The sequence below is a fragment of the Centruroides sculpturatus genome, unplaced genomic scaffold (genome assembly GCF_000671375.1).
Source record: "Centruroides sculpturatus isolate CEXI.00-Female unplaced genomic scaffold, Cexi_2.0 scaffold84, whole genome shotgun sequence".
Taxonomy (NCBI): Eukaryota; Metazoa; Arthropoda; class Arachnida; order Scorpiones; family Buthidae; genus Centruroides; species Centruroides sculpturatus.
In genome coordinates, this window is record NW_019384316.1 from 835,765 (window position 1) to 849,647 (window position 13,883).

Consider the following 13,883-nt stretch of genomic DNA (forward strand, 5'->3'; position numbering starts at 1 on the left):
CGAGCCCTACAATCAGAGCTAAGACTTATACAACGAATAGCCGTTGAACACGGATACGGCAAGCTCGTACGCAAGTTATTGCATGAATATCAAAACGCAACTGAAGACCTTCCGCAAAGAGTAGAACGACAAGATATGGATAAGATCATTCCAGTCAATTATAATCCATATATTTGACGGCTATATGGAGAAATAGCTAAAAAGAACAACATACGTATAGCCTACAGAAGGTGCGCTTCGATCTTCAACATCCTAACCAATGGAAAAGATCAACCGGATAAGGATAAGCTGTCAGGGGTCTACAGCATACCGATTATAGATCGCAGATGTGATAGAAACCTTCTGTATGCGGGCTCCACCAAACGATCCTTAGAGGTTAGACTCAAAGAACACGCTGCTGATATTCAGAAACAAAGGAGCACGACGGTCCTAGCGGTATATGCGTCCGATCCGGATATAGACCCCGAATTTAAGAAAGCAAGAATTATCCGCACCACACGACACGTACACCATATCAGATGGCTAGAGGCGGCCAGCATATACTTAGCTAACCTTAAGAATGATCAATGCATCAATTGGATTTAAGTGATGTTTTACAGGTAAATGTTTATGTCAGTGTCCTATGCCTTAAATTTCCTGAATTAGATCCTTGTCTATATGTACAGTACCTCGTTTTGCACATCAGTTAGAATTTGGAAATAAAACACATGCCGTGAGTACAACTGCAATGAGACTTGTACAGCGGATGAAAAGAGATTTGATGAATACCGGAAGACGAGCGTCGGGTTTATGTGGTGCTACTCTGTTAGTTGCTGCTAGATTGCATGATTTTAATAGAACAATTAAATATATGATTAAAATTTGTGAAGCTAATGTAAGAAAGAGGCTAACAGAATTTGGTGATACACCCACAAGTCAGTTGACATTTGATGAGTTTATGAATATTGATTTGGAAGAAGAACGAGATCCTCCTTCTTTTAAAGAAGAAAAAGAAAGCAAAAACTCCAACAATTTGAAGAAAGTGGTTTAGAAGTTACAAATAAAATAACTGAATTTCAAGTGTTGATTGAAAAAGCTTTAGAGGATAAGAAGAAGAAATTTCGAGGGTAGGCCCGATCTTGCTATTTGTTTTTGTTCGTGTTCTACAAGCATGTGTGCATTACTTTTCAGCCTACTCGTGTATGGCCAGTTTACTCCACAAGAGGAACAAAATTTATCTGAGAATGACATTACCGAGCAGTTTACGAGATGGAAGAAACTATTGAATCCATTCAAGATGTTGTTGGACAGGATATTACTAGTGGCAAAGAAGTTGTAAGTGAATCAAATTATATTCCAGTTCATCCGACAGCTGCTAGCCTAAGTTTCAAGGAAAGTATAGAAGAATGTATGCGAAAAAAGCCTGTAGAAGATGAAGAAAGCAATGATGGTGAATTGGACACTGTGGATTTAGATGAGGAAGAGATTGATTCATATGTTATGACAGAAGAGGAGGTTTTACTGAAAACTAGATTATGGACTGAACTGAATGCAGATTACCTTCAAGAACAAAAAGAAAAAGAAGAAAGAGAAGCAATAAAGAGCAGAAAAAGAGCCGAAGGTTTTCAAGAAAACGCATAAAAGCAAATAATGCTCACGATGTGATGGAAAGTATGATGTGACTTTATTAAGCTTTGTCATTAAGCTTTGTCTCTACCATCTTCCTGCGGTAAAACTGTACTTCCGGCTTTTGTTTCCCTAATCACAGTGTAGTTGGTTGACCCATGTGGTCTGATCTGTTATAAAACAAAAGGGGTGACACCTGATTGGCAGAGGACGGAGGGAGATTCGAACAGAACAAAGAATATATTTTTTTCGGGAGAGAGCTGGAAGGAAGACCCATACGACGGAACAATCTGAGGTTTTTTTTTTATTTCATCGCCAGTCATCCCTTTGAACCCTTCACTCTGTATAATTCTATTACTCTTACCGGTATATCTTACTCTAAATTTTGGGCCCGCTATTAGTATAATTTAATTAAGTTAATCCTTTCGTTTGTCTGTATCGTAACGACCGTTCTTTGGAGTCCGTTATTTATTGCTCGGTGACGATGATAAGAGAGAAAAAGTTATCTCGGAAGATAAATTACGAAGTACTTGAAAATCTTTACACTAAAGATACAAGACCAAATGAAACATGAGAAACCTGTAACAAAACATTCCAAACAAAGACCTAAAATAGTTGAAAAAGTATTAAAAATGTCATGTCTTCTATTTTTGAACAAAGCCATAAACGAACATCTTTACCAATTGATGATGATGATGATGATGATGATGATGAGCACATACAAAAAATTTTCAAAAGAGAAACGGAGAAAAAGGCAATTGAAGAAACAAAATCAAAAGAAACTCCAGACATTGAAATTATTAATGATGATAAAATTGTTTTAAAAGAAGACGAATTAGAAGAATCAGATTTAGAAGAGGAGGAAGACGAAGTGCATTTAAGTGCTGCTCAATTACTCGAGAAACACAGAGGAGAAGAAGAATATTATGATTGAAACAAAATTTGTACAGTTTTTCTACATATGTAAACAATTATGTGGTCCTTATTAAATATCGATTATTTTAAAACAAAGCAATATTGTCCATTGGGCGATAGAATACCCATTAAATTATGCCATTACATTTTGCATAGGAAATTCTCTCATTTCATTTCAACTAAGATTAACGTCTGTTCAATCTTTTCTTTCCTTCATTAAGTTTTTTCTGTAAACTTTCCGTGTCCATGCGAAAGAAGTTTTCCAGATATTTAATGGCTTCCCAAGAACCAACTGCAGATACCACTAAAGAATTTCTTTCCGAACTTCTAATAGTTAAGGATTTTAAATCGACCAACGAACATAAAATATTTCGCAAAGTATCAATTTTTTTATTCCTAATTCCGGGAAGTTAATGGGTCGTAATTCTACTAGTACGTTCGATTGGTCGTACTGTTTAGTTTGGCAAAATACGGACGAATTGCCAGTTGCGGCCAAAACATTGTACGTGTCTTCGGCATAAGAAGAGATCCAAGCTACATTTTTGGGAAGAGAAGAGTTATTTCTGATATATTTTAAAAAGTCCAAGCATAAATTAGCAATGCTGCCTTTCTTTACATTTGATTCTGCATCACCCGCTTCTCTTATATTATAATTCTGTAAAATACGGGGAAAGTATTCTAACAGCCAAAGATTGTTTCCTGGCTCGAATTCTTCGTTTCTGCTCATCCAGCGACCAATTAATCTGTATGCTATTGTATGTAACAACGTACCATACCAATGCTTTCTTCAATGTATCATCCAGTATGCTGGGATCTATCTTTTCGGTATCTGCTGAAATTCCCAATTCTTGATGAAATTCGTTTCTAAATCGCTTCTGCAATGTTTCTACGGACCGAACGACCAGCTTTTTGGTATCGAAAGCATCGTGTCTTCGGGAATGTCTTTCGCGAAGTCTGCGAAATGCGTCAGAAATTGGCTCAGTTTCCGTTTGTATACACCATATCTCTGCATCAAAACTTGAAGAAAATGGTTATAGTTTTGTCTGGAAATTCGTGCAGATTCTTCGTACTCTTTCCAACCGGGATAAATTAAGTCGGGATCAATCTGAAATATCCAATGATCATTGTTAGAATTGGTAATATAATTTTATTAGATTTATAAATCTTTCGAGAATTATTTTAATTGGCATACGAATAATTTTGATGTAATTAATGTATTACATAACGTAAATAATTGTTTTTGTTTTAAGCATTTCAATCTATGGTTATTTTTAATTATTCGCCCGTAATTCAATTGTTTCCCGTTCGACGGATGTAGTTTTTCGTTCAAATATTTCACAATTTCTGTATAATTCGCCCAAAGCACGGTTTGAACGATATGTTTGTCTGTCAGTTCCTCTTTCCATAAAATCTGGATATTTTTGCGGCTTCTCCTCGCTTGCTAGGGATTCTATATAACCATTATAAAATTATATTATGAAATATCATAATATAATTACAATGACAATTTCGATTATACTTAATCTATCGAAACGATACTTCTACCTGTTTTAATTACTGTTTCTGTAGTAATTTTTTGTCTCGCGATATCTTTCGTGTATTGTATAAATAAATATTTGGCCGTATTCGAGAGTGGCCGTCACGTCTAAAACTCCGAACGTGTTCCTTCCCTCGCTGGGATTTAAAGCTAATCTAGCTTTGGTCTTATTATTATTATTATACACGTTTACACAAACGGAAGCAGCAGTTGTTGAGATATTAACAGTCTATTTGTCAATACATATAACAAAATCTAAAAACTAATTATAATAGATACAAAATTACAAATATATAATTATAAGTTGAGATAATAAATGTGAATACTCACGTTCTCGGCTAATTGTCTAGACATTTTGCCAATTCCATTCGAAAAGCAGTAAGGTTTCTGCGTAATAGGATTTACACCATCTTCGATATCATCCTCTGTGATAACGTAACGATGCTCTAAAGGAATCTCGACTGTGTCTTCTGTATGCGAAAAGCACTGTCCCAAACGAGCCATGTACTGTACTTGGATACGCTTTTGGTTATCGAGAAATCCCCTATCCATGCTTGAATAGTATTGGCATTATTTTCGCATACATCCATACACTATGATTTTTGATTTGAGAATTTGACCATGCCAAAAATTTGTAATGTCTTGAGCATATTTTTATTCCTTCAATCATAGGTACGGTAACTGCGAATTGCAATAATGCGTCATCTCCGTAATTTGCTGCCATCTTCGTCTCGAAAGGATAGTCGGTGTGCATAATCTGAATCAAAATTCCTCAACATTCTGTTACTGAATTGCAATTCGGCAGGATAAAACAAAGTTGTCGTTTGAGTCAAGACTACTCTCCGAATCAATATGGCATCAGAAGGCGTTGTGTATTCGTTATCTTTTACACAAACTTGATGCTCTGTCTGACAGTACCAATGGTACATCGATTCGATTGCACTCGGATAGTGGCAGAGTACACCACGTTCTTGCAATTCTAATACAGTATATGCTCCAACGCTTTCTCTAAGTAAATTGGATTTTCGTGGCATTCTCGTTTTATCCCATTAAAGAAAATGTTTTAATGTCCTCTAGTTTGTTCTTGCAAGACGAAATTTCTATTAAGCATAGCGTATAAGTTATAAGTGGGTAATGGCAAGTATTTTACAGTAGCCATTTGTATGCAGCCATAGTGAATAGGCATTGTATTATTACACGTGTTTAACTATTTCTTTAGCTAATTCTACGTCTTGAATACGTAACATGAAGACTGTTGATTTTCCGTGTACTTCTCTATGGACAGACTCGAAGGTTAGAACTCTTCTGCCGCAACGGGGGGATATTTAACTTGTAGGAAGAGTAAAGCGGATCTTTCTTTATATTTAAAATAATTCTCCTTAAGGAAGATAATTCTGTAAATTCCATCTAAAGTTTTCGCAAGTCGAATAATCGACTATTGTCATTCGGAATTGTAGTCGCATTTTCGGTTATCTGAAATATTAATAATATCGCTATGTAAAATACGTCTTAAGTACATTAAAATAAATGGTCAACTTAGAGAAACATCGTTATATTCGCGTTATTAAAGCAATAACATAAGCGACCGACACGATAATTAATTGAGCCGCAATATTCAAACTCGTAAATTTTCACCCGTCGTCCGTCTGGGTGCCTGTCTGTCCGTTAATCTCGAGAACGGAGTTACATAGATTAAAAAAAAAAAAAAAATGGACAACACCAGATGTGGAAAGCCAGGGACATTCCCGAACTTTTGTACACTTTTTGCGTGCAGAATCTTTAATAATTTACTCAACTGACAACTGTTTTTAATTAATATTTCACTTTCTGTGGAAAGTAGAAATGAATATGACAATTTTGTTTGAAACAAATTTCATTTTAATACAGCAGACCCCCCTATAACACTGTTGATAGATCCGTTTTATATGAATTCCATGTTTTACGAGTCACTTAGATTTTACAAATTTGTGTGCCAGGCTGTGAACGGCTCACATATTTGTAAATTCTAAATGACTCGTACAAAATGGAATTCATATAAAACGGAATTATCAACAGTGTTATAGGGGGGCTTACTGGTATTTGTTCGGCTAATTGCATCATTTGACAAACCTCACTAAGTATTAAATACGATGGAATTTAATCATTTACAAGACATGCCCATTGCAAGAAGCGTTAAAGATATGCATCCCCTCCCGCGGTCATGGCGTGGGCCAACGAAGCAGTTTCCAAAAATGGCGACTCTCCACGACACGATACGATGGTTCGTCGAGTAAAAGGGAATTAGCTGTAACTTCTTGGAAGGTATTGTTGCAATATTTTAACTTTATCCGTAATAAAATTACAAATTTATAGTACACAATAAAAGCGTGCGTATCCACATGTAAATTGAGAATTCTCACGTTACTTTCGAAAGAATGGAAAACGATCGGAAAATCCAGAATCATTCTTAAGCTTAATGTTTATTAATTAATGAATGTACCGTGTCTTTGTTTCAGATGCGATATGAAAGCCTAACCTTTGATAAATTCTACAGTAGAGCGTCGTTTATCCGAAAGTCGGTTATCCGAAAGACTTCCAGTCGGCAAATTTAAATTTTCGCTAGTTCTGTGGCGCTGCAATCTGTGGCTATATCTTGGGCTACTTCAATTTTTTTTTTTTTTTTTTTTTGGTTGATGTGTGTTTTCGCTGGCAGCACTGGCACTTTTGTGTGGTATTTTTCTGAAGACTGTGTGTCGTGATGAATCGAACGTTTTTGATACTAGATCAACTTCTAAAGTGTAATTTATTTTGTTTTTATATTTTTCAATATATTTATTTCGTTTGTAAAAAATAAAGAAATAATTTTTAACGATACAATAGCCACGATTATTATTTTAAAAAGTTTACATTAGGCTTAACATCGACGAAAATTCAACGCGAAGGGACACGCAACGGAGAAAAATTTCAACATGGGATAGGTTAATATGTTTTTCCTACATAATCGGTTATCCGAATTTGTTCTTCGTTAAAGTGATTTTTCCAATCGCCAACAATTCCTTTTCTAACCAGAGTCCCGGTTTTTGTGTCTTTTCCTGTTTTATTTGTATTTTGTACAAATTTCATCATCCCTGGAGGAAAATTCTTGTTTTGTAGCCACGTTTTGTCTTTTTGAAAAAACACATCAACGTTCTTCTTGCTGTTCTCTTTCATATAATCGAAACTGCTGTAATGAATAATATTTTCTAATATTGTTGGATCATTCGAAATACTTTTTTCGTATTCTCCCCCCATGAATTTCGCTATTTTCAATATTTCTCCTTTAATATCTTTCTTGAGATCTTCGTATGTTACAAAATGAACGTTGCTGTCATTTTTATGTTCGTACCATCCGAGAAGGTGATCGAAATAATCTCCTCTTCTTAAATTACCCTGGAGAAATGCCTCAAAAAATTCTTGAAAACTTAATTCTTTCTGGGGAAATGAAAGTAATTTCACGAAATGATAATAAGAAACGCAGCAATCTCTAGGATTTCTGGTAATGTAAATGTATTTAGATTCTGGAGAAAAAGGAATAGCAGAAAATGGTAAATGTGTTTTCATTGCTTTCGGTTTTGCCGTTTCTATGTATTCTCCTCCCACAATTTCTATAAACGGACAACCTAACATGAAATCTAACGGATCCTCTGATGGTTGACCTTTACGAAGGATTAACGTGACTATATAATGCATCCAAGTTGTTCCACATTTAGGATAACTAACGAGAAATAAATCTCCAAGTTTCGCTTTATAATTCATTCCAGATAAAAACGATTCTTCCGAATAATCCAGCGGCATAGGCACTCCACCCACTTCCTTATATATTTTCATCTTCTCCATTACTATAAGTTATTTATAGCATATTATATTAAACAAATATTAAAATTGAGTAATTATTTAGTACATTTAATATGAAGTATTGTACTTACTGCTTTCTCACACGCCAGTTTTATCCAACGTTCACAATAGAAAGTTTAACTGAGTGTCAAACATTAGAAGTAGACGTCATTAACGAAGTTTAGAAATAAACGTAAGATTAGATAATGTGCAAGCTCATCATTGGTCGAAAGTTATCTAATGAAATTGATAAACGAATTTGATTACGTAGCGCATAACCTTTTGCCTTCTTATGGATTCGTTTATCGCGTTTATATATGTGGGCCAGAGGGTTTACAGGGCGTAAGTGTCTCCCGTCCCTATCCTGTCCAAGGAGAAGCCGTTAGAAGATATAAGCCTGTGACAGACAGACAGCTTCCATAGTCCAGGATGATCGTCGCATACCGTCCTCCAACATAAGGTATAATTGACCGCCAATATAACTCTCTCACTCTAAAGCCTTTGTAAACTCTCTCACGAGGCATGGCGAATAGTTAGAGCGATTATAGATATATTTGTATTTCCGCATCTAGGCAATAATCAGTAACTTGTATACTCCTGTAAATTACTTTAGTTATAGAATAAACATATTTTGTTATTTGTTAAACATGTCTCCTGTCTATCCGAGGAAACCTGTCGACTTACCACTCGATTTGCCCTCCTAGCCATCCGAACGACTCCGAGATCGGGCTTTACCAGCCTGTGCAGATTAAGTGCAGGGCCGGCCTTCTCTATAAAGGGGCCCGGGTGCAAGAAACTATTTGGGGCCTAAATTTTTTGTAAAGTAAAAAAAAATTACAAACACGAACATATATTACTAATGCGTGTTTATTTAAAGCGTGATTTTGTTTTTGCTAATACATTAACTACTTCAGAAAAATTACAATTTTTTTCTGCAAATTTTTTTTTCGATTCTTAATATAGCAAGTGCATTTAAGCGTAGATATAGGTATAGATTAAAAGTAGACTCAAGAATAATTATTTTCGCTTGAAATAGTATATTGATAGCGTTAATTTTACACAACATTGCAAACCATACTATTAAACATAAAATAAATGGCATTTCTTGTATTGAATCCAATAGACTTTTAGCTTTGGATACTGCTGTATTATCGTTACTTTATATCAATAAATTCTTCTAGGGCATTACAAGTTTGTTCAAACTGTGTATACCCTACTTTAACCGAATCTATTTTGGCTTCCCAACGAGTTTTACATAATGGTTTAAGAGTAATGTTTAAATGCTTTTTTAGAATTTCCCATCTCTTCGTAGATGCAGAAAATAAGCAATATGAACGTTGCAATATCCCCAAAAAGTTTTTACAATATGTTCTTCTGGAAGCGGAATCACGAATTAATAAATTAAAAGAGTGTGATAGGCAAGACACATATATTGCATGAGGGATTAGCAATTATTCTAGATTGTACACCTTTATATTTCTCTTTCATGTTGCTACCGTTGTCGTATCCCTGCCCTGTACAATTCATATCTAAATCAAGCTCACTTAATGTTTTCAATAGACTTTTTGCTAGTCCTTCTCCAGTCACATCAGTTGCTTCAATAAACCCTATAAATGACTCATTTATAATTAATCTTTTCTCTTCAAAATTTACATACCTAATAATAATTGAAGTTTGTTGCTTATGGGAAATATCAGAAAAATCAGATTTAATTCACTCTCGGATACAACTGACCTGGGGTGACGACTACACAAGAACTCACTCAGACATTCGAAAAGTATGTAGGAATTTCTACCTTTGACCTGACACTTAGATCAAGTTACAACAGATCAGTTATAACAGTTCTCTTTGATTCTTAGAACGAATCTGACCCAGACAATAACGGTCACCAGAAAGTTCCAGAAATAAGACAGACAAAAAGAGATAGAAGAAATTATAAAATAAACATTAAAACTACGACTATATACAAATATACATATAATTTTATATGGCCGACGGCCACAGTATTATTTTCATTTCTTAACGCGATAATTTTGGGGCCCCCCTCAATCGCGGGGCCCCGGTGCATAGCATCCGCCGCACACCCCCGATGGCCGGCCCTGAATTAAGTGGTCAGTGTCTAACGCAAAAATGGAAAATGATTCTGGATATGTAGAATGTATCTTAAACAGAATAAAATGTAAAATTAAGAATCAACTTATAGAAAAATAAATAAAATAGCTTTCTTGGTGGAATTTTATATAATGACAAGGCTGGCCTTAAGCCGATTGCTTCCAATTGGGCCTCGCGCCTAAGGACCCCTCAGTAGAGTGTAATTTTACTCTGGGCTTGTCAAGTGAACACAACACGAAGTTAAGAAAGAGGGGCTTTGAATATAATATGTTGGCAAATTTCCCCGAAATCGGTGCCCGATGGAGTGGCGATTGCGACTAAATGAGTGATTTAAAGCTTGTTTATAAAGTAAGAAAAAAGCGGAAAAGTAATCTGCCACATAATGTATACATTATATGGCATACATAATATGTATGTAAATACAGATGTTATCTTTAATTGATTTAAATTCTAGCATTTCTTTTCTTCGTTTTTTATTTTTACTATATCATGGTAGTTTGTTTCTGTGTTGGTTTCGTTTTCCATCTTTAATTTAATTATTTAGTTTATTTATCCCGTGTTCTATTTCCTCTATTCTTACTATTGTTTGGTCGTATAAAATAATTATGTCGTCTACATATCTTTTGTAAAATTTTATTCCTGTGATATTATTGATTTCTTGGTCTATGTATATCATGACAAGCTCTGCTAATTTCGGACCTATAACTGATCCCATGCTAATTCCTGCTTTTTGTGTATGCAATTTTCTGTTTGTGATGAAATAATTACGCCTGTAAGAGAATTCTATTAGGTCTATTTCTTCTGCCCGTGCTTCAATTTTTCTTAGCGTGTCCTCTATTAGTTCCCAGGTTAATAGGTCTTACTTGCTCACCTGGTTTGTGTGTCTTCAATTGCATGTTTAGCTTTGGTGTTTTACCATTTTCATTTTCTATATAAATTGTTTTTCTTCTTTTTTTCATTTTAAACTGTTTGTTTACTCTTTTCTTAAGTTCCGCATAGATGACATCTTTTGGATCTACAGGTAATTCTTCAAATTTTCCGCTATTAACTACAATAGAGCATCGATTATCCGATCCCCGATTAATCGTCACCTCGGTTAACCGACCGCGTTCTAGTCGGCAAATTCAAATGTCCGCTAGTGATGTGGCGCTACAATATTTGGCTATGTCTTGGCTACTTTAATTAATAGTACTTTTACGTGTTTTAGCTGGCAACACTGGCTCGACCATGAAAGGGAGCCAGTATTTAGACGAGGCTTAATTTTCTAATTTTTAACGATACAATAGCGACGATTATTATTTTTAAAAAATTTTTGTTAGGCTTAATATCGATGAAAATTCAACGCGAAGTAGGTTAATAGCGATATACTAATATACTAATTACATGGGATATAATAATATACTACACTAATAATGGATTTTTTCATACTTTTCGGTTATCCGACTTTTCAATTAACCGACCAACCCCAGTCCCCAATTCAGTCGGATAATCGATGCTCTACTGTATTTCAAATTTTTTTGTTTGAGTCCATTGTTTATGTACTATAATGACTTCTTTTGATTTGTCTGCCTTTATAATTTCTATATCGTTTTCTTTTAAAAAAGTTCTTAATTTTTCAATTCTATCTTTATATTCGACGTAAGATTTTTCGGTAATTTTTTTTCTTTCCTTTTACATCTTTTACGTGTTTTTTTAAACTTATTACTAATTTCCATTTTGATTTCATTTACTTCTTTTTCTGATGATTTTATATTGTTGCATACATGATCTAAGTTCGGTATAATGTCTAACGTATTCCATTGGTTTGGACCATTGAAATCCAGTCCATCCTGTAGAGTGTCTATAAAGATTCCAAAAAACCTTATATCAGTTCCTTATATGAGGCTATCTTTCCATTTCTTAACTTCTATAAATTGTAGGTACTTAAACTTCTTATTTAGCCTTTTATTTTTGTTATTTTTATAATTACAGTAGAGCGTCGTTTATCCGAATCAATTGGGGACTGGGTTGTTCGGATAACTTATTTTTCGGATAACCAATTACGTACGAAAAAATGTATTTACCTATCCCGTGTTGAAATTTTTATCCGTTGCGTGTCGCTTCGCGTTGAATTTTCGTCGATGTTAAGTCTAACGTAAACTTTTTAAAATAATAATCGTGGCTATTGTATCGTTAAAAATTATTTCTTTATTTTTTACAAACGAAATAAATATATTGAAAAATATAAAACCAAAAAAAAATTATACTTTAGAAGTTAATCTAGTATCAAAAACGTTCGATTCAACATGACACACAATCCCCAAAAAAACACCACACAAATGTGCCAGTGCTGCCAGCTAAAACACACACACTAACAAAAAAAATATTGGAGTAGCCCGAGATATAGCCAAAGATTGCAGCGCCACAGCACTAGCGAAAATTTAAATTTGCCGACTGGAATTATTTCGGATAACCGACTTTCGGATAAATGACGCTCTACTGTATTTTAAAAAGTTTACGTTAGGCTTAACATCGACGAAAATTCAACGCAAAGCGACACGCAACGGAGAAAAATTTCAGGATGGGATAGGTTAATGTATTTTTTCGCACATAATCGGTTATCCGAACAATCCCAGTCCCCAATTGATTCGGATAAACGACGCTCTACTGTATTATTATATTCCTACGAAAAAATTCACATACATTTATTAATATCTAGTTTGTATTGAAAAATATCTGTGAGATCAGCCGGGGGCACCTGCAAAAGGGTACCACTTACTCGGCCTATTCAGTGAGAATAGTTCCCTAACAGACACAAATTAAGAGTCATTTCGTTTGATAAACAAACAACAATAAATTTAATAAGATATAAGAAAATAAAAATTAATAAAAAATATTAAATGAAGGAAGGATATAACTACTACAATTAAGATACACGTCGAGAGATATATGGACTAATACTATAACCGAGGCGCGATCGAGAGAGAGAGAGCTCACAAAAGTCGTTATAAAAACATACAACCTGGGTTAGTTGTCGTTCGTCTTCTTCTCTGTAGGCAAGGGACACTTTGGAGATAAAGTTCATTTACTTCTTTCCATGGGAGATCGATATGTGCACAAAATCCAAGTATAACTTCTAAGTGCTAACTCTGGAATTATTCTATGTGACTCGTCTAAGGGCGTTGGTCATCAGGAGGAAAAATGTATGGAGGGACACTTCCAGGTCTGTCGATTTCAGACAAATTTTCCCTATATCTCAGGATTTACGACCAATCATCTGCCAGAAACTCTTTCATGTGAACGGATGAAAGGGGAATCAAAGAGGGGTAGATAGTTCCCATCTGAGCGAGATTTTTAGTGGATAAGGGAAAAACAGAGGATGTACGAACTTCCCTCAAAGGAAGTAGCATCTGTTATCTATCTTTCCCACGTTGGAAAACGTTACTTTCTCATCAAAAATGAAATAATATTTTATGTCAATATTTAACATTATTAATAAAATTACTATTTTAGACCCAGGGGCCTTTCAGGTCTCACATATCTATACTAATATTATAAAGAGGTAATGTTTGTATGTAAGTTTGTTTGCAGCGGGTAATCTCCGAAACTACTCATCCGATTTCAAAAATTCTTTCACCAATATTTAGAATGGAACTTCAGAGTGGATATAGGCTGTATATTATTCTGTTAAGCATTCATATAAATTAAATTATATAATCTATGGTTAAGGCTTTTATGTCCAACAGATGGCGCTACGAATACGACGCCCTAAGTTTGCTTTTCTGTGAGGCATTATGCTTTTCTGTGAAAATGAACTAAAGCAGATCATCTTCTATCTATCTATATAAATAAAAATGTAATGTTCGTTTGTTCCTAGCGATTC

The 13,883-nt window shown here is 34.7% G+C and overlaps 2 protein-coding genes and 1 pseudogene across 2 annotated transcripts in view; 1 reads left to right on the forward strand and 2 right to left on the reverse strand.

The window, feature by feature from the left end:
- The first annotated feature begins 377 nt into the window (after positions 1-377).
- Positions 378-2,599, forward strand: LOC111623360 (annotated as a pseudogene).
- A 323-nt stretch (positions 2,600-2,922) lies between these two features.
- Positions 2,923-13,883, reverse strand: part of LOC111623502 — a 13,702-nt gene continuing 2,741 nt past the window's right edge. Inside the window, exons 2-3 of the mRNA XM_023366103.1 lie at positions 4,388-5,530; positions 2,923-3,625 (exon numbers count right to left, since the gene is read on the reverse strand). Coding sequence (XP_023221871.1) covers positions 3,407-3,625; positions 4,388-4,609 — 441 coding nt within the window. The 5' untranslated portion in view covers positions 4,610-5,530 and the 3' untranslated portion in view covers positions 2,923-3,406. The remainder of the gene's footprint in view (positions 3,626-4,387; positions 5,531-13,883) is intronic.
- On the reverse strand, positions 6,989-9,060 carry LOC111623494 (sulfotransferase 1C3-like). Its single transcript, XM_023366092.1, has 2 exons — positions 8,002-9,060; positions 6,989-7,914 (listed from the first exon to the last, which is right to left on the reverse strand). Exon 2 carries the CDS (start codon positions 7,910-7,912, stop codon positions 7,016-7,018), a length of 897 nt encoding a protein of 298 aa, XP_023221860.1. The 5' UTR covers positions 7,913-7,914; positions 8,002-9,060; the 3' UTR covers positions 6,989-7,015.